Source organism: Plectrocnemia conspersa, unplaced genomic scaffold (genome assembly GCF_051122295.1).
Source record: "Plectrocnemia conspersa isolate PC_06_02 unplaced genomic scaffold, ASM5112229v1 ptg000006l, whole genome shotgun sequence".
NCBI lineage: Eukaryota > Metazoa > Arthropoda > Insecta > Trichoptera > Polycentropodidae > Plectrocnemia > Plectrocnemia conspersa.
This window is the reverse complement of record NW_028277170.1, coordinates 260,361-288,063: the sequence shown is the minus strand read 5'-3', so window position 1 is coordinate 288,063 and position 27,703 is coordinate 260,361. Positions and strand designations below refer to the sequence as shown.

The 27,703-nt window shown below is 27.6% G+C and overlaps 1 protein-coding gene across 1 annotated transcript in view; it reads left to right on the top strand.

The window, feature by feature from the left end:
* Positions 1–27,703, top strand: part of LOC148233973 (PDF receptor-like) — a 109,311-nt gene that overhangs the window by 18,853 nt on the left and 62,755 nt on the right. Inside the window, exon 2 of the mRNA XM_088187292.1 lies at positions 16,828–16,906. Within this exon, the coding sequence (XP_088043418.1) occupies positions 16,858–16,906 (49 nt within the window). The 5' untranslated portion in view covers positions 16,828–16,857. The remainder of the gene's footprint in view (positions 1–16,827; positions 16,907–27,703) is intronic.

The window sequence follows — 27,703 nt, the reverse complement described above, 5'->3', positions numbered from 1 at the left end:
ATTATAGAATATCGCGATAATACTTATTTGTAAAAGATTTGTCTTTAGTATACTTATTATATTTATTATTGCTCATGGTGAAAATAACATAAAATAAATTTAAGTAGATATAATTGAATAAAAAATACTGCATGATTTTATTCTACTTTGATATCCTAGTCCGATGACACTATATAGGTGAATTTCATACAATGAGCAATATTTTATTCTCGTTGAAGAGGATTTATATATTTGTATAAAAGCACGGATGTTATCCGTAATTTTAGTATATTTATAGTGCCTTTTTATAAAAGCTCTGTGATACAATTTATTGCATTATTTGACGTAGCGTGTATTCAATGAAGTTTCTGAGAAATAAAATCGCGGACAAAGCAATTTTCAGCAGTGAGCTGTAAAGTGCTTTTTGTGATATTGACCAGTGCGATAGACTAGAGTTTTGATCGGCAGGCTGGATTAATAATTTTTTGAAAGCCGGCGAGCCACAATCCGATTATTTATTTATTTTACTGCATTAACCCGCCGTTGGTCGCACGGCGGCGCAGCGCTCACCCTATCGGTTTTTTGGATGCCGTTTTTTTTGTATGAAACATATTAACTTGCAGGTCCCTCTACTTTTCAAGAATTATGTTTTCTTCAATATTGCAGGCTCAAACACGTGTTTACTAATTTGATATACATTTGGTTTTGCGTATTAGTTGTGTTTAGGGATTCCAATCCCGGGCCAAAATTTTGATCCCGGGATTTCGGTATTGCAATTAGTCGATCCCGGGATCCCGGGACCAGTCCCGGGATAATTTGCATGCTATTTTATCGACAAAAATAATTTAAAATGAATAATACAATATATTTTTACATCTGTTTTTTATAACGTACAATGTATAAAGTACGTATAATTTTAGTCTTGGACTTAAAATAGAAAATAATATAATAAAAATAAAAAAGGGAAGGTCTTATATATTTATTTGAGAAGAAAAAAATGAACTTTTGACAATGTATGCACATACCTATGTACATTCATAGACACAATTAATTGAAAACATTATTTTGAATAAAACTCACGAAGTCACATCAAAGCATCAAGTATTTTATCATTTAGCCTTGATCTGATTTTGGTTTCTAAGCAGCCTGCTGCTGAAAAAGCACGTTCAGACTCACAGCCTCAAAGATTCACAGATGACACGTGCATCTCGCGCAAGTTTGTACACGAAATATAACGATGTTGTCAATAATAATTCGATTGTGCTTGATAAATCAACCAATCCGAAAAATTCGGGATTATGTTTTATAATCCCGGGACTCATCGGGTATTGAAAATCGTTCGGGATCCCGGGATCCCGGGATTGGAATCCCTAGTTGTGTTATATCAAGGATCGAGAGAGAACGTTATTTACGCGGGTTAGATTCGTGCTGGAAATTTTATTTTTTGGTAGTTTCTTTTTATTATTATTTACTTTTTTGTTGTTATTATTATGTTTTAAATTTATTTTATGAATATATTTTATTTAACTCTTTTGATACATAGTATAAAAAAACTTTTTTGAATTTTTTTTCGATTCTTTAGATAATTTAAAAAATTAAACAAATTTATCGCAAAATTTGCAAATAAAAATATAGCAGTATTTAGGAGAGAAACCTGACACTACGATAATTCATCACCCAGAACCAAGTGAATAGAATCGTCCAAAATGTAATTTTTGCCCTAGGAAAAAAATCGCAAAATCACCATCAAATGCCACATGTGCTATAGCCCAATATGCAAAGAACATTCATCGGCATTATGTCCAGATTGCATAACTAAGTATTCAATTAATGAAGATCAAAAATAATATATATTTTTTCATGTTATTTTTAAAGTTTTAGGCATATATCTAAAAAAATTATATTTTACTTTTAAAATATTTATTATTTTATTTTTCTGCTTTCGTTATATAAATAAAAGTTTTAAAGAATTTATTTATTTTATATATACAACACTAAAATAAACCAAAAATAAAAAAAATAATAAATATTCAATATTTAAACTTAAAAACAGAAAAAACTGAGAGGCGGTTATTCGCTCAGGCGCGACCAACGGCGTATGCAACACTCGCACGACCAACGGCGGGTTAAATCTAATTGGCAAATTAACGACAATGCAATCTATAAAATATAAAATGTGTATATTTCAGCTGGTTATTTCCTTGCTGATCTGAATTTTCAGATCAAATACCTTAATGAACTACTACTAATTTACATTCGTAGAATATTTCCTCTCATGTCAAATATTTCTTAAGCGTTCAAAAAGCAATAAAGTGCAAAAAAATTTAACACAAACCGAGCCGCGTCAAAAACTACAATCTGTCCTATTATAATGCTTATTGTGAAAATATTATCTAAAAAGTGGGTGCTTTTGAAGGCAATGTTCCGTTCCTTTTATTTATTGTAAAATATATATGTAAAAAGGATAAAAAAACTTATACTTAAAATACATCAGTATATACTAAGTACATATGTAGTTTAGTTCAGATTCATTATTTGAGGTCAGTTTTAATTTTTTTATTATAAATATATTCTTACGCCCCTTAAAGAGAAAGGGCCCGGAAATTTGTCCCTTCTTTCTCCCTTTCAGTAGACAGATTATGTTTATTATGTACAGTCATTAAATCATTTATAAAAAAATATATTTCTCTCTCAATTAACAAATACTTTTTTCGTTTATGTAAATTTCGTTTATGCGAATTAAAAACAATCCATTGGGTTGGAAATTATTAATCTAGTGTTTTGATATTTTAAAAGATTCTCACTGTTGGATTTTAATACAAATATTTTACAATCTAAATTTAAAAAATCAAGCAATAATCGTAATTCTGCTCAAAGAATCATTTCTAGATTTGCCTCTACTTACATTTTTTTTCTAAAATTAAATGTATTAAATATTGATATAGATTTATTTTGAGCGATTCCAATCTTTAATCACTTTTGATAATCGGCACCAGTAAATTAACATTTAATCTGAAAACGATTAACTATTATAATTAAACGCGATTTTTATTAGGCACGTGTGTGTTTATTCAGATAAGATATTGAAATGTGTTAATATATTGACTGTTGTCAGTGCCCAATGATATTAAATTTGTATTATTGTTTTTAAAGTATATTTGACTTGAGCGGTGCTTAGAAAAAATCACGAGCCGAATTTGGCCCACGGGCCGTATGTTTGATCAGCGAAATAAATAAGGTTTTTAAATTTAAATCTTGTCCGGGAGATCGAAATTAGTGATATTTATATAATTTTATTATTTAATAACGTAATAAAAAAGTGAGTGCATATATTAATTGTAAGCTGTAAAAATAATTTATAATGATATATGTGTCTCACTACTTTCTTTGTGCTTGTTGAATGTGTTTGTATAATAAATTCATGACCGATTCTCATACATGAGTTATATATATATATACATTTTTTTGTGTATTAGATAATACAATTATTGTTTTCGATCATCGTGGCGCATTGGGGTAATCTGTTAGGTCACGATGGTCTTAATTTAATCTAAATAAATATATATTTTTTTTCCTATCGTTGCATTAAAATGTATCAGCTTCTTACATTACCCTTTGTCGCTTGGAGATGTGCATTTTCAGTGGTACGTGCAATGGAAAAGAGGATAGAAATGTTTGAACAGAATGTATTCAGATCTATCCCAGCAGATTTATTTATGTGGTATTTGCGGCGAGTAACCTGTCTTTTGCAATGCGATATACACAATACGATGGCTACAGCGGCTGATGCATGTATATCGTTCAAGGTTGGCGTGAGTGTAAAGTGGCACAACAAGAGCAAGGATTTTTATTTGATTTTACTTTTTTATTAATTTTAAACTTTTGAAAAAATTCAATATCAACATTCTTAGAGATTCATAAATAGAAATTTTAATAAAATTTAGACTCAAGTATAATTATATTTTATTAAAAATATTTATAGCAACACAATGTGTTGTTGAATTTGCATAGCGACATTAATACTAATAAATAAATTTAAAAAGTAAAATTAATATAAATCTAAGTAAATTATAAATGCCTTAAAATACCACAATACTAATTTTATTTGATTCGCGTACTTTATTCATTTCTCTAATATTATTTGATTCATTGGTTTTTTACACATCCTTATTTGAAAAAAAAATGTAATTTATTAATTTAATAATTGAATAAAATATATATAACTATAGAATAAATAATGTCACTTGAGAATATTATACAGAAATCTGAAACAAAATTCATTTTACACTTAATCGATGGGTCATTTTTTGCAGCGCGATTTTTGCGCAACACAGAGTTACATCAATATCAGTGGCTCTTTGCATGAAAAATAATTTAATTATTCAATTTCGGTTATCTTCAGTAAAAAATCAGAAGACGCCAATTTAAAATATGTTTTATTGCTTTGCTTCGCGCTTGAATCAAATTTCCGGTGACATTTTACGATCTCTATGTATAAATTATATAATACAATGAAATAATTGTATTGCCATACCAGAAAAATATGTACTAACAATGTTTTATACGAAATATTTTTTTAATGTACTTAAAAAGTAAATTCCGTTGCAATTAAAGACGCCCTGTAAATAATTATATCGAACAACAGGTGCCAAAGGACATCTCCAAAAATCAGGAAACGATAAAGTTTTAAGCGATAAATTAATCGAAAGGGCGCTAGGAGATTAACCCGACAGTCTTTCAATATAAAGTTAGGAATTAAGTCTCGTCTTGTTAAAATGTCAATTTTGTTTATGGCTAAAACAGATCTATATTTTTAAAGAAAATACAGCATATTAACATACAAATTTTAATATGTATTTTGACTGTACTCTTTCGCCATTTATCTTATTTTATATTTAAGTTGCGCGGAACAACTCTTAATTTTATGTTAATAAATGAGGTTTTTTTTCTATACTAGTAACCCACTAAGAAGTAAGCGACCCCACAGCTAGCACCTAATAAAATTAACAATTATAACCGTAGCACCTAATAATAAACCGCTTTCGCAAACCAACATACGTGGCCGGCAACTTGTTTATAGACTTTGCAATCGATCCAGAGTCAAATGCTTATTTAGAAACTTTTACGAGGCACATAAAGCCCCGGCTGTTATGGGGATAATTTTAGAAAACGTTTGATATTTTTCACATAGAACGAATTTTCAGTCTTAAAAACGTATTACGGTACATGAATGGGTAGATCGTTATCTATACATTATAATTAAAATACTGCGATTTAATTGACATTACACCGTGTTTAGGAATAGTTATTTTTTAATTTAATTGCATAAAAAAATCATTTAACTTAACTAACGTAACTAATAGTACAAATATTTGTAAAACCATGTACATGTTTTCAAAAAACTACTGAAAAATTAATACATGTGTACAAATAAAGTGAATGAAATCAAATAAAATAAGAAATAAATACAGTTTTTTTTACTAGATGCTATAATTTTGTGGTGTCCTTAGCTAAAATCCTAGTTTATGATAGTTTAAATATTTTTATGCTTATAAAAATGCAACTAAAAATAATTTTTGAATACTGTAACAACAAAATGGCATTATATTTTATGCAGAAACAACATTTCAGCTATGAAAATAATAAACGAATAATATATTTTGACTCCTACTTGTAAAAATATGTAATTTAAAAAATTATTTTAAACCTAATTTTTTACTGTAAAATATATATAGTATTATATATTTAAAAACTCATGACAATAATCATATATTCTAGTAAAATAATATGTTTAACTTATATTGAAGTTTTTAAAAATGTATTTTTTATTATTAAATTAGTGTATATATTTTAATAATAGGATTTTATCATATTATTTTTTTTCGTCTATTTTAGACTCATGTAATATATGGAATCTAAATAGAAATAGACTGCCTTTGATCATCAGACGTTTTGATTATGCGTTAACGCAGTATAGCTATAAACTAATTGAAGAAAAAATAAATAAAGATTAAAAACTCATAACGATTTCCGTTTTAAATGTTCAGACTTTGATAATATATATATGAAAAAAAAAATTATATCAAAAATACCATATATATTAAATTTACAGCAGCTTTTCTTATTGATTAAAGTCTATTTAATCCGAATTTTGGTCAATAGGAGGGCGCAAAAACTTTTCAGAAGTCAAAAATTCACGTCAAAAGCAATAAAATCGTGTCGCAGTGGGAACGCTCGGTAACGAGCGTTCTTCTGAGAAGGGATAATTGTTTTTTGTGCTCTCCTATTGGTCAACATTTGGTTTAGATGTTCTTTATTTGATTCTTACTCATTTAAAATTGTAATATTGTAAAAAAATTCTTATCTTTGCATTTTTTATTGGGGCTAGCGATTTAGTAGTAAATTTCATTTTTAAACTTGAGGTTAATCTTTTAAGTAAAATTAAAATAATAACGTCATATTTACGTAAAAATAAAGAAATAAAATATTATGCAGATTGTCAATGTTTTTTAAACATTAAAATACTGTAATAAAAGGTGCCGGAACGCAGTTCCACAATGTTACATGACAAAAAAGCCCTATATATATAGATACATATATGTATGTAGCAAAATGCAAAATTACATAGTTTACTTCTAGGAATGGAATAGTTCAGGTTAAAAATATTTCGCCAATAGGTCAAAGTTTGATATTTTCTCATGATAATGCCAAAGAGGAAAATACATATTTTTTATTCAAAGATTTTTACATTCATACCCATGTGATATCTATAAATATTATTAGATACATTTACTTACTTTTAAGTTTAATGTAAAAAGAAAACAATTTTCATGTGAAACATATTCAATTGGGAGTGCTATGATTAAATATTGTATATCATTACTAAATATAAAATCTCATCTATGTGTGCTGTATGCATTCATGTAATTTAGTGAGCATTTAAAGAGCAAATAAGCCACAGAATTCAAAGATGTATATATTTGCTTCATATAGTTATAAGTTTGTATTAAATTTTCAATTTACAAGAAGCTATCTATAACCGTTCAAAGAGAGCTTACTTTTCTTTGTAAGAAAAATTGTGTATTCTTTTCAACTTTACAATCAAATTTGGATTTATAGATTTTTCATATCTTAGCATATCTTTTCTCCTTTTGCTAGGAGCGTTGTGATACAATTCATTGCACTCTTGGTGTATTGTCTACGCAATGAACACTTTTAAAAGTTGCTAAGGAAATATGCAGACAATCCGCTAATCCTCGGTGACTTTGGAGTGGCTTAAAGAGTCGCGATCGCGTCCTTATTCTTGCCTATTGCGTCCAGGTTGTCAGCGCTTAAAAACGCTCTTCTTGCATGAACCATCCAGCTTCTCAACGAGCTTTCGGTGATAGCTATGTGGAGCTAGAAAATTATATGTTTCATGGTGCTTTGCAATAAAAAATATATATTTTTTTATACATAAAATTAAATCTCCGTGGCATTAAATTGTTATCAAACGCAATTTTAATAATTACATTAAAACTATTGTCTATGAAGTATATATTACATTTTTACTGTCTTATATTACAAATTTTTATGCAACTTTCCGCTTTTAAATATTAACGTTATGTATTACACCACAAAAATTATTATATAATACCTGCATCTGAAAACGGTGTGTGTATGAAAATATGACATACTCGTAATATTTACAAGAAAATAACAATGTGCTTAAAAAAACTCGTTACTCGCAAACTGCGCATAATGATTTTCATAGAAAAAATTAATTGAAATTTATTATGTAAGATTTTTGGCATTTCTTATTTTTCACAGTAATAACATCTATTGTGTTTCATTATTCTATTTTGTTATTTTTAAAAATTCGCGTTAAAAAGAAACACTTTCATTGTATTGAAATTTGTAATAGTAAATATTTTTCGTTTCTTCTTAGCTAATAATACAAAGGTCAATTGTATTTTATTATGCCTATTTGATTGGTTAATTAATTTTGGTTTATGAGGAAGTAAATTATTTTCTTTACAATGACATCAAAGCTGAAGTTTAAATATTACAACTTGGAAATCGAGCAGCAATACCTGATATTTTATTTCTTATTATCTTAATTTTTTACCCCTTGAGAGTGACGTATTTAGTTGTCTAAATATAAACCGACATTTTCTTGGGTTTCTAAGATCGATTCAGCGTAACTTTGCTTTATAAAATTTTAGCTGAAGTTTATTTCAAGTCAGAATTGAAGTGATTTTGTACGGCAGTGTCCTGGTTTATATAATCTTAAGAATTGAGGAAAGTCCTCGATCCTCTGATCCATGATTCGGAATGGAACAAGATTTATATTAGTTTCCGAGTATAACGACAAATGTAGATTCGACACTAAAATAATTAGCAATGCACATTTTTAAGCTTTTAATGCCACTCAAAAAAATACTTAATGTATAAACGTGCCATATGATTTCTAAAATACAATACACATTTAATTATTTATAAAAAATTATAACGTATCGACTTTTTATGATACCATGATTATAAAATAATTAAAAATGCTTTTTTAATTATTATATTTTTATATAGAATTTTTCCATATTTTAAATTAATATTTATATTTTATAGTATGCTTTACTGTATGTTTTAAAGTTTCAAGCATCATAACTAAATTTAATGAATATATCTATTGATTTTATATTATTGTGCACTTATAGTTAGTGAAACATTAATTTTCGAGATTAGTGGCATATGGTCGAAAACTGCTTGATATTATATTATCTGCAGCAAAGAATTTTTTTAAACAAAACTTTCGTAATATTTTTTAATATAAATCTTCGTGTCAGGGGTGTTAATATTTGTTTGTTGCTTGCTATTGTTATATTTAACTTTGGTGCAACGGCCAATCACAAAAGAGTGGTCATTAAGTACTTTTAAAAAATATATAACAACTGGCTGTAAAAGCAGATAATAAACGGCCGTTTCGATGATACTCCCGAATGTATCATCCTTTCTTAAGATATTCAGAAGCATTTTTTGTCTTAGACTTTTATGATTTATTATGATTTAATACAGATTTTCACACATATAAATTTGGCTATGAGCCTTTCGACCGTTTTAAGACCATTTTACCGACAATTTTAAATAAATATTGTTTCGTTTTATATTAGATCTATAATCTACAATGAAGATAACAAAGCAAAATTTAGGAGCTTTAAAAAAAAAAATTGACTTTTCAAATAAACTAAAGCAGTATATTTAAAGCCAGTGGATTCTAAAATTAACAGCTTCTTTATAAAAGTGTCATTATTAAAAAAAAATTGTAATTAAATTACCATTTTCAATTCAATATAGTGCAAACCAGTAAATCACTTAAAAACTAGATCTTGTATTTTTATGTCATATGGATCGAATTATGCGACTACGATTTGAGTAAAAACTGTATTCATCAGACTCTTTGCAATAATCTTTGCAGCTAATCATTGTTATAAAAAAAATATGCGAAATATAAATTACTATAATAATTCACTTTCTGTTATTTATTCAAATTTGTAGCTCATATTACCAATTATTTGGTTCACTGATTGTTGTGCATTTCAATGTTACATATCAAGTTATTAAACATATTGATTTGCCTCTAAGGCATGATTACGTATGATGATGTTGGATATTCGATAATTGCACAGTAATTGGATTTGTTGTATTATACACAATATCATTATTCGTGTAAATGCATAGTTAAAATTGTATTTAATTTTAATCTAGTAACGTTATAAAATTGATGCTATAAGAATTACAGCGCTTTATAAAAAGTGGTGATGAATTCAGGTCTTTCTATTCATACGATAATAAAAATACATGAATTAAGTTATTGTTGTTAATCGAGTGCCGCTCTAGCTTATATACTATGTTTAACCTTAAGAAGTCCAAAGGCATGCAAATCATGCCCAAAATAGTTTTATCATTGCAGTCTAAGCAGATCTTTGATGCATAATAAACGATGTGGTTCAATTCTCTTGCACTAAATATATAAAATATTACATTTTTCTTATCTCATCAAGTAAAGAACTTTTCTCTTAAGAATATATAAATTATAACGTGATCAAATAATTTATTGAAATGAAAGTTATTAAAAACGAGTCTGCAATTTTCTGCAATTCATGGTAGTTCATTAGCGATATTGAGGATAATCCGACAGCGAGAGATCACGTTGGATCAAATGTGACGATTCCGCCCCTAGGCCATTCTAAAGCGTCCGCACAAAAACCTCCCAACGTGGGTAGACAAACTGCCTCACCCCCACATATAAAACTACACGTGACCGGATCGTAACGCAAACATTAGATATTTGATTTATAGAATATGAATTTTAATAATTTTTTCTTTGTACCGTTACGTATATTTTTGGGAGTTCTATATTGAGAGGAGTGCAAGAGGGTGAGGAGGGGCGTGTAACAGTAAACCTTTCAAACGACAGGATCCTTCGGTCTCGAATCTCTGAGCTTTGTGTGAAACTATTCAGATGGCGTTGCGAGTTTTAATTACACGGTACAAGATGTTCGAGATTTTCGATTAAATGTACAATTATTCTCCGATTTGAATTGTAACAGTAGTTTGCTGTAGAAATTGCGAGTTAATGATTTGCGCTTGATTGGTGATTCTTAATTAAAAGCATACATATTCAGACAGTTTATTAAAAAAGTTGCGGAACAGATAATGTTGCTATAATATTAATTTATAAAATATAAATGTAGTTAATAGCAGCAATCACATGGATGCAGATCAATAAACTTCTCGTGTTAATTTTATCGCTTTTCAATTTTTTTATTTTATTCAATACTACATTCTGAAAGGGTGCAAGTCTGGTATTTTGAAGTTGTGTTTCAGAGTTGTGGAAATGCTCTAATCACCCCGATCTATAAAATGGGTGTCAAGTCTCACATTAACAATTACAGTCCAATAGCGTTGATTTAATAAATAAAATTGTATTGCATAAATACATTTTTATTTATTGCAGATGGATGCTTTTCGAGCAGCACTGTCACAAATTTTATGGTTTTGTCTAACTTTGTTTCAAGATCATTGGACTCTGGGCAAATGCATTCAATAAAATTAATCATACTTTACTTGTGAAAAAATGATCTAATTTCGGGTTTTCTTAAGCTTTTATAAACCTATTTCAGAACGATATAAGACCTCTACTGGAGTACCTCAAGGATGCAACTTGGGTCCATTGCTGTTTCTATTGTTCATTAATGACATTTTTAGATTGTTTAAAATTTTTGTTAGAATGACCTCTAAATTAAAACAAATTGTACAGATACTTTAAATCTTCATACCCGTATAATTTGTATAAGGAATTAGTCAGAAATGTTGCTCTTTGATATGTGGCGTTTCCGTCGCAATACTTTGAACATGTTTTATGATAAATCTTAATCTGACTTTTTCTTTTTTTCTGAGAGCGAATTTGTTGAACAAACCTTAATTGAATTTGCGAATTCACTACTTAAAAACTTCAGCAAAAAAGGGAAATTATATGTTAAAAAAACAATCTCGAAGTACAAAAATTAGCAAAAAATTGTTATATATATTGCTTTAAAAATTATTAAATCGATTAGAGGAAAAATTCTTCAATGGTGACTTTTTTAAATGCAATGCAAAAAATCTACCATTTCCACAATTCAATTCATTGCGTCGTCAAAATCTTCTGGTACGGATTTAGGTTTAGGTACATATTAATTAAGCTTTGACGAAAAAAGCTTAGTGTTTCATGATAATAGATTGCAGTTTAGAAGTTTAAGTAAAAGATTTTATTAGTATTTATTTATAAAAAAAGTTATATGCAGAATTTAAAATGACTTATAGAAAAAATTCTATAAAATAAATATTTAAATTTTGCATAATGAAAATATTAATACAATTCTATAATAATATTGATATTATGATTTTATACTAAGTAAGAGATTGTCATAATAACAATTGCGAATCGGTTCCTAAATTGCTACTTCAAGCAGTCTCATATTTAATTTGTAAGTAGGTATTATTACGAAAACTAATGTCTTATTTACGTAGTATGTTATTTATGAAGAAAATAACAGCACAAGGTCGTATTTTGTTTTGACAGCTTCTTCTAATATACATTATATCAATTAGATCATACTAGACACAACACGGTGTTTTTATTATTGAGATTTTCCCGTGTCTGCTGTTTGAATGTGAAATAAAACATTTTTGGATTTGTTTGTGCTAACTAAAATGTCTGTAATGTGAGCTACTGCTAATCAACTCTTTTCAGAAAGACGTAAATAATATTAAATCTTACATACGAGGATCATATTATATAATTAGTAAAAATGTACGTGTTCCAAGAATCACTATGTGTAAAATATGTCATAATCATATGCCCTATTTCAGACATTATTCAATCTCAATTTCTTAATTATATACATTTAATATAGAGATAAACAACTTTTTACATATTTTTTTACATGTTTGTGAATGTTGTTCGTATTATAAGCATTGTTTTTGATTACTTCATTTTGATATGGGTATAATTATATACCATAATAACATCTACTTTAATTTTGGATAATTTACTATTTTTTTATAGTGCAATTAAAAATTTTATCCATTCGTTTTTCAAATGTATTTTACATTTTTCTGATCCTTTCTGTTCTTTTTAATCTGGTGTCATATTCGATTCCAGGCGTTGTTGAGCACCTTGTTAATTTGTTCCAAGTACCATATGCCTATAAAGTCATATTTTAAACACTTACATTCTATTTATTGTAATAATTTTAAAAGTCCAGTTTTCATATCCGTATAATACTGACCAGACATAGCACTTTATGAATTAAATATATAAGTGCTTGTTTATGAGACCAGATTCACCAGAAAGTAAACCAAACTCAATTATAAATAATGATGAAATGGATAGCTGTGGAACTGACTGTGTTAACGCAAATATGGTATAGATCTATTATTTTCTAAATTTAAGTGTGATAAGACATATTTTTTTATAACGCTTAATTAAATCTTTAGCTACCACTTAATTTAAATGAGCTGGGTGATTAAATGATTGATTTTTGTTACAGTAGATGAATAAAATACATTGCAAATTTTTGGCTTTTTGAATACTTTGTTTTCAAATTGCGATTCAATTGTTCAAAACATATGTTCATTATCCTAGTGACGACGGATATTATGTTCCTTTCTTTTATAACATATAAGACAAAAAGAGCATACTTAAATTTTCAATTGGATTCATAATTATTAAAAAATAGTTATTAGAATTTAAATATTACTAAACTGTGTTAATAGTAAAATCACTAACAAGATATATAAATATTTTATAATAATCAGTAAGATTTTTTTTATATATATGTTATAGCGCACTTTTGCGTCTTCAACGAATATACTGTAATCGAAATATTGTTGTAAAGTAATTAGTAATAATTAAGAATTACATTGAAAATGTTATTCTTAACTTTTTGTCGGCAACTTGGTACGTGCCGCCCACTAGAAGGCGATTAAAGATTTTATGGTGGTCGATGGGTGTTTTTGTCCAATGTTACAAATTTTGTTTTTTCTCGAAATCGAAACTTTGACAACAATACATTGCAAAAATGTGTAAATCTGATTACATATATAAAAGAATAATCGATATTTTTGTGAAATCACAGATTAAAACATTAGCTGTGAAATCATACTATGAAAAATATATTTTATTTTAAAGTAGAAGTGCCACACGTTTAGTTTATTATCTATGTGGTGCACATACAGCATCTTGTATGAAATCATATTGAAACAGTTCATTATTCATCTATAAGTATAAAAAAAAAATTTAATGCCACAAAAAATGATGCTGTAACAAGACAATAATGAGCAATTTAATAGGGTTTTTTTACACACAGAAGTTCATTGGCTCTCAAAGGGTACAATACATACTTGTCTCGTTTTATAGCATTATATAATCGTGGCATACATTTATTTGATGATAAAATAATGAGGTATAATAACAGTAAAGAATTATGCCTTTTATTTGGCAAATATTTTTTCAAGCAATTTGCAGTAACTTATCTTATATGCTATAACAGTATCGAAAACTTAAGCCTTTTTAAACAGAGAATTTTATTAGTTTCCCGAATTGTAATCTATATAACATCAGTGGATTAAAGTAATTATTTTTTACAAATATTCTCACATCTAAAAAATATTTCTATGTGTAGGAAAATTTTACAATTTTACAAAAGTAGAAATAAATCCCCGAATTAACCATTGCATTCCTGTTAAAAATTACATCCTGAATTATTTCATAAACAATCAAATGGCCGAAATGAACATATTTTGGTTAACGTGTATTCGTGCATGAACCAAAATGTGCATACCGAGTTCGCAAATTCGATGAATATTTCGATTGAGGGTATTTTGGGTATTACCACTATTAATATCTATCGATACCTATTTGAGGTATGTTGGTTTTAATACCGTGCATTACAATTTGATATGCATATAGAGGCTTACATTTGCCGTTTTCAAGGTGGGTTCTGCAATTTATATCGCTTCATCCACACATCCAATTATTTCATGAATTAACGGTAAACTAGCTGTGCATCGACTAATTACATTCAAATCAGACCCCTTTGAATTTGCTTATGTATTCTAAGCTTGTGGAGTACTTAGGCAATATATAAGTCGGTCATAATTCCCTTGACGTGTAGAATACGTGTTATTCTCTAGTCGGACCTCTCTGGCTTCCGCCTGAGCTTCGAAAGAGGGCCTGTTGCGGCCCAGACTGTTCTTTGTGCAAAAAGCTTATTAAGCAGCGGTCTTTGTTTCCTTTAGAATTTATGATAATCGAAGCATTGTGAGGATATTAAGCCGTCAGTTAAATGCCTCCCTCACCGATTGCGTAACCCCGGTGAAAGAGACGTGTAACGCATGAGCGGATGCTGTAACGGATGGACCACAAATAAATTTACCAGCGCAAAGTGTAAACACAATCTAAATCTGTTGTGAAGTTATAATTATGATAACAAGCAAACTCGTGTTCCTATTAGACTCGCCAACAATCCCTCAACTGTACATTTAAATTTTGTATTTCCTGATAATTTTGCAACGGCTTGCCGCAAATATGTACTATATATATATAAAAGCATATTGTGTATTACAGCAAAATATAATCACAACTGAATATACTATATTTCTCATAGTTAAAAACTCGCGAACATGCGCGAATAAAACAATGTAATTTAGTTGCTAATTTATAAGACAATATATTTTATTTTTAATAATATATTTTTAAAATAATATTGAGAAATATTTAACATATGTCTTGGATAAAAACATCGTTATTTATGAATATGATAGCTAGTTCTAATGAAGTATTGACATTTAAAAAAAATGTTTAAATTACTTTAACTAAATAAATTTAAATAACTTTAAATAATTGCATTTGTTAGAATAATACTATTTATTATAAAGCTTAAGCTAATACAAATGTATGATTTAACTTTAGTTTTGGAGTCTACTACAGTATTTTTAGAAAAAATCTAAGAAATGTTTAATAAAAAAAAAAAAAAATCATTACGCTTCCGCCACTTTATTTGACTTTGGGTGCTATGCAATCGGTTTGATATTTTTCTCTGACTCTTCGGCTCACGTGTACTACATCAGGGGTCCCAAAAATGTAAAAAATGTTTAAAAAAATATTGCTTAAAAAAATTTGAATAAATTAAGTTTTTAAATTCAAAATTATCTTAAAGTATGATTCATTGGACCTCAGTGTTTTCGGGTCCACTCTAACCTTCGAGTCTTATTTTTTTCTGAATGCCATGGTTTGTGTTAGAGTTTAAGCTTTTTTCCCACCGTATATTAAATTTTAAAATGCACAAATACAATGAACATATGTTTTTATTGACTATAATAAATATAAGTAATTGCTTTCACTTACCTACTTTTACCAATGAACAGAAGAGATTGTGAAATAATTGTGCCGTAGCTTTGAAGTGAATTTTATTAGTGTTTTTGATAAATAAAAAAATATATTGTATATAACTTTCATATTCATATAAAACTTGATATTTTTGGTATGAATTATAAAAATACAGCTAATTAACGTTTTTTTCTCAAATATATAATTGTTTCACTGACCATTGAACATAAGACAATATTAAATAATTCTACAGTTTTTTTTTGCAACAATATATAAAAAACATATTCTATATAATTTTATACATTCCAATAAAATTATTAAAATTTAATAAGCGCTTGCTTTTACTTAGCATTAAACTGTAATTTTGTAAAAATTATAAAATATATACATAAAACACGAAAATACACAATAAAAAATCTATTTAATTTATTTCAGTAGCTTTTTTGTTAAAATTTATAAGCATATGGGTACTGTTTTTTTGAATAGTAGATATTATAAAATAATTAAAGTTTTTTTGTAAAAAATCTTAAAAATTGTTATTTTTACATTTAAAAAAATATAAATTATTGTTTCTAACGGAAGGCGTTATGAAATAATTTACCTATATTTTTTGACAATATTCACTTTAATATTTTCATTACATGCGCATTCATTAGAACCTTAAAATATTTCTTAAGCGGAAATATATTAATGCGACTTATGATAGAATATATGATTCTAAATAATTTTATGTACAAACTATTTTTACATAAATTAAAACATGACGAATCCTATTTTGCCAACACTTAAATTTATCGCTTTAAAGTTAGAAATATTTGGATTTTGATACATTAAATTATTATAAAATAATTATTTAAACTGGTCCATTTAACCTGTAAAATTTTCATACGTTAAACATTTATTTTTACTATTTATTAATATTTTTTTGATATTTACAGCGCGTATGGCGGTACCGCCAATCGGTAACGATGGAGGCGTGCATAGATAAATACATCGACTACAAGCCGTCTGACTCAAGTAAGTGATGTTTATTATTATTATATCAAGGACATACAAATTAATCACATTTTATTAAAACGTATATGTATAGGTTAAGTAATTAAGCATGAAATATTATTTATTTTCGAACGCGGGGAAAATCATTAAAATATCATTATCATCTCTTTACTTTGTCTTTAATATCGTACAACGTTTACCAAATAAGGCTTTGAAAAACATAAAGTGATAATACACATGCAATTAATGTCTCGATTTTTTATATTTCAACTTATATTGTTATATTTTAAAGTTGATGTTATGGCTATGATTATTAAGCTTTAATTACTGAATAATAACCATTTGCACTTGGTTTGTATATTTCACAAGTTTCAAAAACGATATTAATTTATTTATTTAAATTAAATTAAGACCATCGTAACATAACATGTTACTACAATACAATGCGCCGTGATGATCGAAAATAATAATTGTATTATTTAATATGCAAAAAAATATAAATACATAATTAAAATAATACATTAAAAATATCAAAATTAAATGATACGAACTGGACCAGCTTAACATTAAACATGTCAACGTGTAATGCCAGCGTATTAAAAAGCCGGATGACCACAACCATAAACGAATCGCTAAGTGCTGACGTCCTAGCTCCAACGGCCATCAAAAGAGGACGCGATCGTGATTCTCGAAGACGTTCTGGAACCCAAAGCTGGATTGTTTTATAGCATCCTTCAGTAATGCTTAGCGACATACAACTTTCTGCGAAAACTCAGCGAATCGTATCACAATGCTCGGATTGGAACGGGCGGGATGAAAAATTTCAGCAAAAAGCTCAGTGAAAGTGTGTACATCTAGTGCCATAATTTAAATATAAATGTGTCATATTAGTGCAATCGTTTATAAGAGTTTGAAATAGTTCTTGGTTTAGTGGATGATATTTTTATAAGAATAATAGTGTTTTTGACATTAAAACGAGTGTTTATATTGTGTGTGTGGTGATTTGAGTAATTAATATATTTTTCTGTGTTTTTTAATTTATTCTAAAAAAACATATTTCATATATAAATATATTTATTTAATAACTTACCTATTAAAAAATCGATCCCAAGTGCAAAGGTTGAACTAAGTATACTTAAGTAATTCATAACTATAATCTTATGCTTAAAACTAGCTTTAAATGTAATAGCAATACATGACGTATCATTTTACATTGATCGTTATCTTAAAAAACTAATTCATATTAAACACATATGTTGATATAGTTTTTTAAAATATATACTCAGCATGTTAATTTAAACTTTATGATTTCAAAGCCAATCGCTATCTATGATTTTACTTATATTATTGCTTTATTTTAAACCCCAAATAATTAAAATTCACATTCTACTCAAATTCAACAGAACGCAACACGTGACATAATTTAAGTCTTATTAAAAACATGATTCAGGAAAAAAATTGTAGTTGTTAAAATATGCAGGAGATCAAATGGAAACTGCGTTTACCAATCCGTAGATTTAAATTAGTATTCAATACTTTTAATATTTAAAAAATAAGTCTATATATTATTATTAAAGAATATACATATGTATATTCTGAATTAGTTATTAAGCTATTGCTCTTACGATTATTCATTCGACAGTATTTAATTGGTTTTCTTATTAGCCTGAACTTATAATAATTTATAAGATATTTATGACGGAACATAGTGGTTTACATCCAGATATTATTTTTGTTATAATGTTAGTTGTACATAAATATTTTATTAAATAAAATAATAGCTCCTCAATTGTATTTATAGTTTAATATGTAACAAGTAAGGGAAATACGGTGATACTAATGAATGACATTATTAGTAGTCTGTGTTAGTTAGCAGTGTAGCATTTAGTGTGTTAGTTATAAGAGCTGTTAGAAAATTAAATTATTAACATGTGTTACTAAAAAAAATATTTTGCTTATTAATAATTTTTAAGGTCTGTTTTATTAATTTCTTTTAAATTTACAATGATTTAAAAAAATTGATGTTCGTCTGAAAAAAAAATATTTCGTGTAATTATGCTCTAACAATAATGACACAACCCGTTCTTGTTACATTTGCTTTCAATATAGTGAATAGTTACATTCTCTATATTAGTAATTAGACTGAGCGCAGCTTATGAAGCTTGGACAATGTTCACAAGAGATAAGCAGCTTAAAGGCTCAATTATAATTCAAACAATAATAATTGATTGACATCTGGTTTAGCAAAATTCTTTAAACAGTGCAAAAATATATTTATTTTGCAATTATAAAATAACCTTCACCTATTTATCAATCAAATGTCGTACTTTTGCTTCGTACGCAGCTTTAAAACTGGCAACTGGAACAAATTAGCGGTTCTAAAGAAAAATTGCGGTTTTCAGCTGCACATAATTTTATTTAAAAAATAATAATTGCTTTCAATAAAAATAATATAAACACTGCAGTACTTCTTTATATTATTTAGTTTAAGAATAATTCATTTTCTAAAAGCACTCGATGCTGTTCTATTATTGTGAATAGTAATTACTTTTTGGCGTTAACTTCTTGGAAATAGAAATAATAAAATATATTTGAAAGGCTTAAGAACATTCTTTGCACTACGTTGAGCTTCTAATTAGTCAACCCATTTATAAAATGCTGTACATTTAAATTAACAAAGTCAAAAACTGAATTAGATATTGAATAATAATTTATAGATTTTATATTTGATAAAAAATATTAAAAAAGCGGCGCATTAATGAATTTAATAATTATAAAAAAAAACAAAATTTTTTTCGAATAAAATTATTTAATATACGAGCAGTAGATTTTGAAAGTGGGGCAAGTCTATTTTGTTAAAAAAAGAATAAGATCTAATTTTCATTAGAAATTATTTAAAAATTTATGTTTTTATTTAATTCACAATAATATCTATAAAAAACAGTATACTTTTTTACGTAAGTTTATAAATTTTTTAATATTTTATTGAAGTCCAAAAACAGGTTTAAAATTTGTGTTAAATATATGAAATAATATTATGGTTGAGTATGAATATGTTTCTTTACTAATTAAATCATATTTCCTATTTGCAGCAGTAAAATTAAATTATTGATTTTACGTTAATTTTAAATTGTATTAGATTCACATTTTAATATACTCTTATTCACAATTTAATTAAGAATTATTTTATTTTTAAGTTTTAAGCATAGATTTTAACTCATATTGTGCGATTAAATACTTTCTCGTTACGTTTACGTAATAAATAAATTTATTGTTTGTAATATTTTACTATGGAAAGTATCAAATATGATTCAAATACATCTCAAGAATAAAAGGCACCTCTTTGGTAGATAACAGCACGTTTGTAAAGGCTTTAGTTATATGTCCAGACTTAGTTCAACTCGATCGATTAAGTGCTGCACTTTATCTACGGTCGTGTTTTTATACCACGTCATAACAGTATGTAATTTCCACTTTCCTTGTATTTTCCACTTTTTTTTGTTGCTAATTTAATTTTTTAAGTCTAAGTAAATAAGAAAGTTTGGTACATATTATGAATTGCTCTTTAAATTTTATTGTGCAACCTCTGCATTATTTCTATGTTGAAGTTTACTGATCCCCAGAGTTAAATACCGTACATACAAATTGGCATACGAGCAGCTTCACTATCATTTGGGAGATTTTTCCCATAAGCCAGTAATATTCAGGTGAGCCTGCTATCTAAGTGTATCTTCAAATACTTTGCGTTATTTAATCGGATGGAAGGAAATATTTTCATTATTGTGGTAAACGTTACATGAAGAGACCTTTATTCTTACAATACGCAGCCATTCTTGTATTTTGTTATAAGGTTTACATGGAGATAAGTAGACGCTGTATGCGGGTTCTCATAAGAAGCCATATTAGCTCTGTCGTCAGCAAAGGTTGCGCAGGTACACCTGTCTGCTTTTTGCTTTTATTTGCACATTGAAAATATGAGTTTTAATATATTGAAAATACATTTTATAAAAATAATTTTTCATATAGTTTTCTTCTCAAATATTTAATAGCAAAACATACATTTGTATTTTGTGTATTATAATATAATCATAAAAAGCTTCAACTAATATTTAAAATATATTATATAAATTATTCATATACAGATTAAAATTTGTATAAATTATTATTTTTTTAATTATTAATAAAACACAGAAATCATATTGGAATCATAATCATACTATTTTAAATTTTTTTTTTTAATAATTTTCTAAATTATATTTTAATTATAAATTAGGTAGATACAAATAAAATAGTACATTTTAAAAATATAATAAAATAAATAAGGAACTTCTACTTAAAAATACGTAAAATATGAGCTCAAAATTTCACTTAAATCGTCTATATTCTAAACATATATAATAAATCAATAGAGGGACTTACGAAAACAGTGATTTTTATCTGAAATTTATGGGATGTTATCTGTAGTACATTCGACAACATTGAATTATGAAATGATATTAAACGTTTCGTCATATATTACTTTCAGATTTCATATACATATTTGTCTTTTAATTTTATATTTCAATCTGATATGCTCCACTTTATTGAAAGCCTGGCTTAGATTCAAGAATGCAGTTGAACAATGATTTTCTTCATTTTCTAGACAAGATGCTAGAAATGGCTCAAAAGCTTTTCTTAGGTGGTTAGAGCATATGATGACTTTTTTTTATTATCTCGTCCATTTTATATTTTATAGTTGGATGTGTGGTATATGCATTTGTGATTGTTAATTTCTAGAGAGAATAACTAGTGGCTTCAATTGCAATTATTTTTTTATTGCAACTATTTCGTTGCTTTATTTAGTTTTATTCTTCGTTTCATTTTCTCTGTATTTTTTTTCACTGGTAGAGGTTTGCTGTTTTCTTTTTTTGGGAGTATTACATTTAATCTAATTTTTTGTTTGTTTTAAGGGGAACGTCCAGTTAGATGTTTTTTTCTACAAGCTCCCTAAATAGGTTTTATTTTCTGTTTTTGCTTGTAAGGATTGTTAGCATAGCTCTTTATAAAAACTTGCGTTCCTGAAATTAATATTACATGAGAATGGTATGATAAAAGGTCTAAGAAAGATCCGCTTTTAAGTAAGCGCTTGGTATTCCTTATAAGTCTATTAAGTCAAGATTTTTTATTTTATCCGATGGTAAATCTCTTCTTCAGTTGATAATGATTATAATTTCTTGCTCTCCAATGCTTGTTATGATTGGCGTTATAATTAAGGACGGAATAGCGTAGTTTGTAACGTCTCAGACTAAGTTGCGGATTCGAGTTCTAATTTTTATTTAAAAAAAATGCGCTATTATTAAAGAAATTAAAAAAAACTACCTTAGTTGCAGTGACATCTATTGCCTATAAATTATATTACACATAATAATTTTTAATTATTAATATAGATGTCACCGATTAATATTTACTTGTAGGTATTCATTATATCTGATTGACTTACACAGTTTGTACAGATTTACCCAGTAGTAACGCATTGGGCTTACGACTGTCAGCTTACAACAAAATATTTAATAATAATAACAAAAAATTACATGTTTTTTCTGACGATATACTGCAGTTATTTTAATGATTTTTGCACTTATGTGCATTTTAGCTATTTTTAAATGGCTTTTTATGTAAGATGTGTCTTACAAGTTTGTGTCTTTTTTATAAACGTGCTTACTTCCTGAGCATGTTATGCTAGTCTGTTGGCATTCCATTCAGATATTTGTAAAAATTTCAATATTATCAGTTGTAAGAATATATAATCGAATCTCGTGTGATAATAAAATCAGACTGCGACATTGAAAAATAAACAAAATGTTTTTTTAGGTATTATTTAGCATTTTGTGAGGATCTCATATTGATTGTTGCGACAATCTGTTTTTTTGTCATACCTAATGATCCTCTTGTTTGACCCATTGCGCAATCCCGTATCCATTATGTAATACTTTCCCTTTTAATACGGTCATATTGAGGGGTCGACAAACAAACAAACCGAAATTGGGTAACAGTAAATTTCGCATCCCCTGTGTAGTAACAAGATCGTTTTACGTAACGTTCAGTTTCGTCTTCGTACTCTCGTTTTTTTCACCCTATTTCAATATTATATGCGAGCTGAATTTTCCAATTCATGCATGAGAAATAAATATTCGCTGGGCCTATTCATAAAAAGAGCACTTTTTAAATATTTGTAGCTTATATTATACGAAATATTGCTTTGTAGGAAACTGTCAATGTGATTGTATGAGGGACCGCAGCGACAGATCCTTGAAAATGCATACGAATTCAAAATTCGTTGATTTGAAAGCGGCTTATATAAAAACTACACCAAGCTATGGAGTTCATAATACCACCGAGACTCTTCAACCTTCTAATTAACAATGAAATGTGAAATGCACAGTCCGCATAGTACAACAACTCTCGAATGATTTTATTGCTTTTAAGGCGATGCTCTCGCATGCCTGCTTTTTAATATAGCAATTAGTAAGGATTTTATTTTGAGTGTATTTTAAAAAAGTAAATAATATTTTATTATTATATATAATTTTATTTAAGTGGGATGAAATAGATTTGCAATCAAAATATTATATTACGTTAAAATGTAATACGTTATCCTGCACCAGGTATCGTTTTCATGTTTTATTTTTCACTCTCTTCTTAATCGACTTACAAATAGAATTTATACGAGTAAGAAAGGCGATCGTAGTGATCGAAATGAGATCTCTAGACATTTACTTTATATAAAAAGAAGTCGTGATGTCCATATTGACGACATTTGAGCGTTATTACTTACATCATATAATACGCATCTGTTACATAGTGTAAATGTTTATACTTTAAGCAACATTTTCAGTGAATGACTCATTTAGCTAAAGTTGCTGTACACGTGCAAATTGTTTTGAATTCAGTTTCAGATTTATTTGAGTCGGTGTTTAGGTTAATATTGTTTTGATAACGTTCCTTTCAGTTTTCGATCATAAGATCAATATAGATAATTTAGGGCGGAAGCAGACTCTTTATTCTTGTCTAATAAATATTTTATCAGACTCTTTAGTGAGTACAACAGCGACATCATTTTATTGAATGCACTAATTCGGGAGAAAAATATTAGTTTTAAATGAAATTGCGAAATTACGGTTTATATATTGTAGAAAAAGACTCTTTGTATTTTTTTTAATACATATCTTATCACTCTTTAGTGGTTGTAACGTTGTATTTAAATTCGAAATTGATTAAATTGGCAATGTCATCAGAATTCTATATGTAATGTATAATCCATGGTTTTTTTACATGTCGGGTTTTGAGATTGCTAATACAATTTTGGCTGAACTTTCTGAGAAGATGGTCGAATTTTTTTTATCTTATTCCGTTCTGTATAAAAAATATATATCAATAGAAATATCTGCTCTTAAATGAATATTGAAAAATTATATACAAAATGTGGTTAGTTAGAAGCTGAATGGACCACCCGCAATTCAAGTTTCGCTATAGATTATGCAAATTTAAAATATCTGCCTCTGATTCTTTATTTGCGTTCAGCAATTCAAGGATCAAAACGAGTGAAAATTTTCCGATACAGGCAGTTTCATTGTGAAGATTTTCCTTTTCGACGTTTGAAACCTTTTTGCAGTGCTTCAAGTATTCATCGTCGTCTGTGTTAGCCATATGACGACCAGCAAAATCGATAAAATGTCGCGAATATTTAAACGGACACATACAAACACGCGTGCATACCTGAATCGAGAAAAATCAATACGACGAGAGACAGTGTGTACAATATGAATTTAAATAAAAAAAATATTTATGGATTTTTCAGATGATCCTCACTTGTCTTTGTTTGTTTTAAAACCCTTTGCCTGTTGATTTCTATTACTCAGATGGTGCCCCACAGTTAATGAAATATATGTTTTTTTTTGTAAATATTTCACACGGGTTCTGCAGTGACGTAAATAGTTTCAAGAATGATTTATTATCAAAAAATATATTTTTACTTGAATCAATTCAGGAAAGGCGCATTTTCTCGGGTCTATATAATTTTTGTGCTAAGTGAAACAATCTTATGACGGACATTTTTTTTATTTATGCGTAATGCTAAATTATCGAGTGATCTTTTTTACATTTTTTTGGATATTATTTTAAATTAAGTCTCATATCTGAATATATACTTTATTGATAGTGATGGAGAGGATTTTGTATTCAATTTTATCTCTTCCAATGAGGAGAGTGAAGAGAGTGATATTGAAATTAGGCATATCGGTCTAAATCGGAAGCAGAAATCTGTTCCTAACCTTTTGAGTAGTGAGTTAATTTAAACGCATTAGTTAGTATAGTGAATTAATTTTACGTATTTTCCATATTTTTTTATTGTTATTTATTTATATTATAATTATAGTATATTATAGATTTTTCGGCTTTTGTGGATTTTTTAATCAATATAATTTTTGTTATGTTCATTTACGTGCTATTTAATTTATAAAAAAATATTATATAAATTTAATGCTTTTTATTTATTATTTCTTCAGATAAATATGTAAATATATAACTATCTGAGGTACCTCAAAACAGTGAAATATTGACTGCCGTACATGTACGGCGATTCCGCTCAAAGGGCTAAATAATAGCGACAGTGTCAGTGAGGAAACATTATCACAAATAAGCAGGGCTGTGGATCAGCCACATAGAGACATACAATGGCACGGCACTAATCTTGAGAAAAGTTATTATATTCATTTTTAGTGTTTTACTCTCTTATTTATTGATAATTACATGAAAATAAATAAATTAAATAATTCAAATTTAATTTATTATTTTAAGATTATCTTATCGAAATTTTTAAATTCGGAGTCGGAGTCGGAAAAAAATTCCATCATCACTCGAATGATAGTGCGCCTTTTAAATGTCAATATTTGTCAGGTGATAAAAGTTCTGGAGCTACCTCAAATTATATTCAGTCTATTGAATGTTTAAATTATTTTATACTGATGACCTAATTAGCAAAATTGTTAGTGGTACAAATAAATACGGAATGCTTTATTTAAATTAATATTGCTGAGGTATTTTAATATGAAATTGTGGCCTGTAAAATTGCAGGATTATTTTTCTACTCGTCATATTTGTACCTTTCCATTTTCCGGGATATTTAAAAAAAAATAGATTTTTACAAATATATGCTGCATGTTGCAGCAGATGAAACTAGTAATAATAATAATTAAATAAGTTTAACCTTTTTTTTTTAAACTAAAATATTATGTGCCTGGTCTAAATATCGTCATAGACAAATTAGTTGTAAAATTCAAAGGTAAGTTATATTACTTACAATGGCAAAAATCTTAAAAATGGGGATGTATTAGCTGATTCGTATTTGTTTACTTTTTTGCCATATTTCGGACACTTTAATAATGTGAAACAATCATTACCGGATGTAGACAGCACTTACGTGTTTACTAATAGGTACTACATTAATTAGGAACTTTATAGAGAGTTATATCTTTTGAAAAGTCATTTTACTGGGGTTATTATGCCTAATGGAACGGCAAACCCGGAGCCTATTAAAAAAAAAAAATTAAAAACATAGAAGCAATACTTTTAGCGTGGATGAAAGAGCTTCCGGCTTGAGTACCTGTACGTTTTAAAAAGAACAGAATTCCCTATTATTTTTAACATGTACCAGGTCATTTTGATTTATTTATATTAAATATATATATTTCACACAATTTTTAAGATGCAAAATTTGCTTAACTGGGTAGTGAAAAGGGACAGGAAATCCCTATTTAACGGTCCAAAAGTTTTCACAATATAAGTTTTATGACACATTTCGTTTCGGCATCCTCAAATATTTGCATTCGTTTAATAAAAAATGCGAGTATTTGCAAAAAATTTACACGGTATACTAAAATAAGTATTTTGATTTTATTCACCGTCAGTGATTTATTAACATTTGAGTCTTACCGCTCCTTATCCATCGGTTGATGGTTAGCACCGCTAGCAAGAGATGTAAAAAGATTTTTTTTAACTAATACCTATTTTTTAACTAATTATTATTTATTATTGTTGAAGTATTAATAAAACAAATTAATTCTTCACTTATGCAAATATAAAAAAAAATCTGCATGTAAAATTAGTTGATCCATAAATAAAAAAGTAAAAAAGCTTCATTCAAAATTTGATGATGCTTTCGAGTGTTGACAATGGTCTACACTTTATAAAATTTCTGTTAATATTTAGACTCATAGTAGAAACACATTTTCGCTGTCAACAATATATTGGGACGGGTGAGCCGTTTTACGCGTTTTTACAATAAGCAAATTCATTTATTGAAATTGTCCCACGCTCACGGATAAAAGTTGTAGCAAGAGTGTTTATAAAATATTTATTTGCTATTTTTTCTATTTTACTTTGGTTTAATGACAAATTTTAATCTTGACCGTGACCTCTAAAATTGATATATTATGACTAAAATTAAATCCTTTTGAGATACAGCTTTATGAAAATAACATTGTTTCATCTGCAGTATAATATAATTAATCAGATTGTTTATCCGTTATTCTACGAATATTTTAAAACTGATAAATCTGCCATTATTATTAATTTAATGTACAAATTTTAATCTTACGGTTGAAGCTTAGATACCCTTCCACCGCATCTTACTTATATTTTTATTGTTTCTCAAATGCAATTTACCTAAATTTATCTGTAATTTGTGAATGAAATTCATAAATGTACCTATTTTTTATAATATCAACATTCATATGACAGAATTGATTTTTTTTTATATTACTAGTAAAACTGATAATTGTT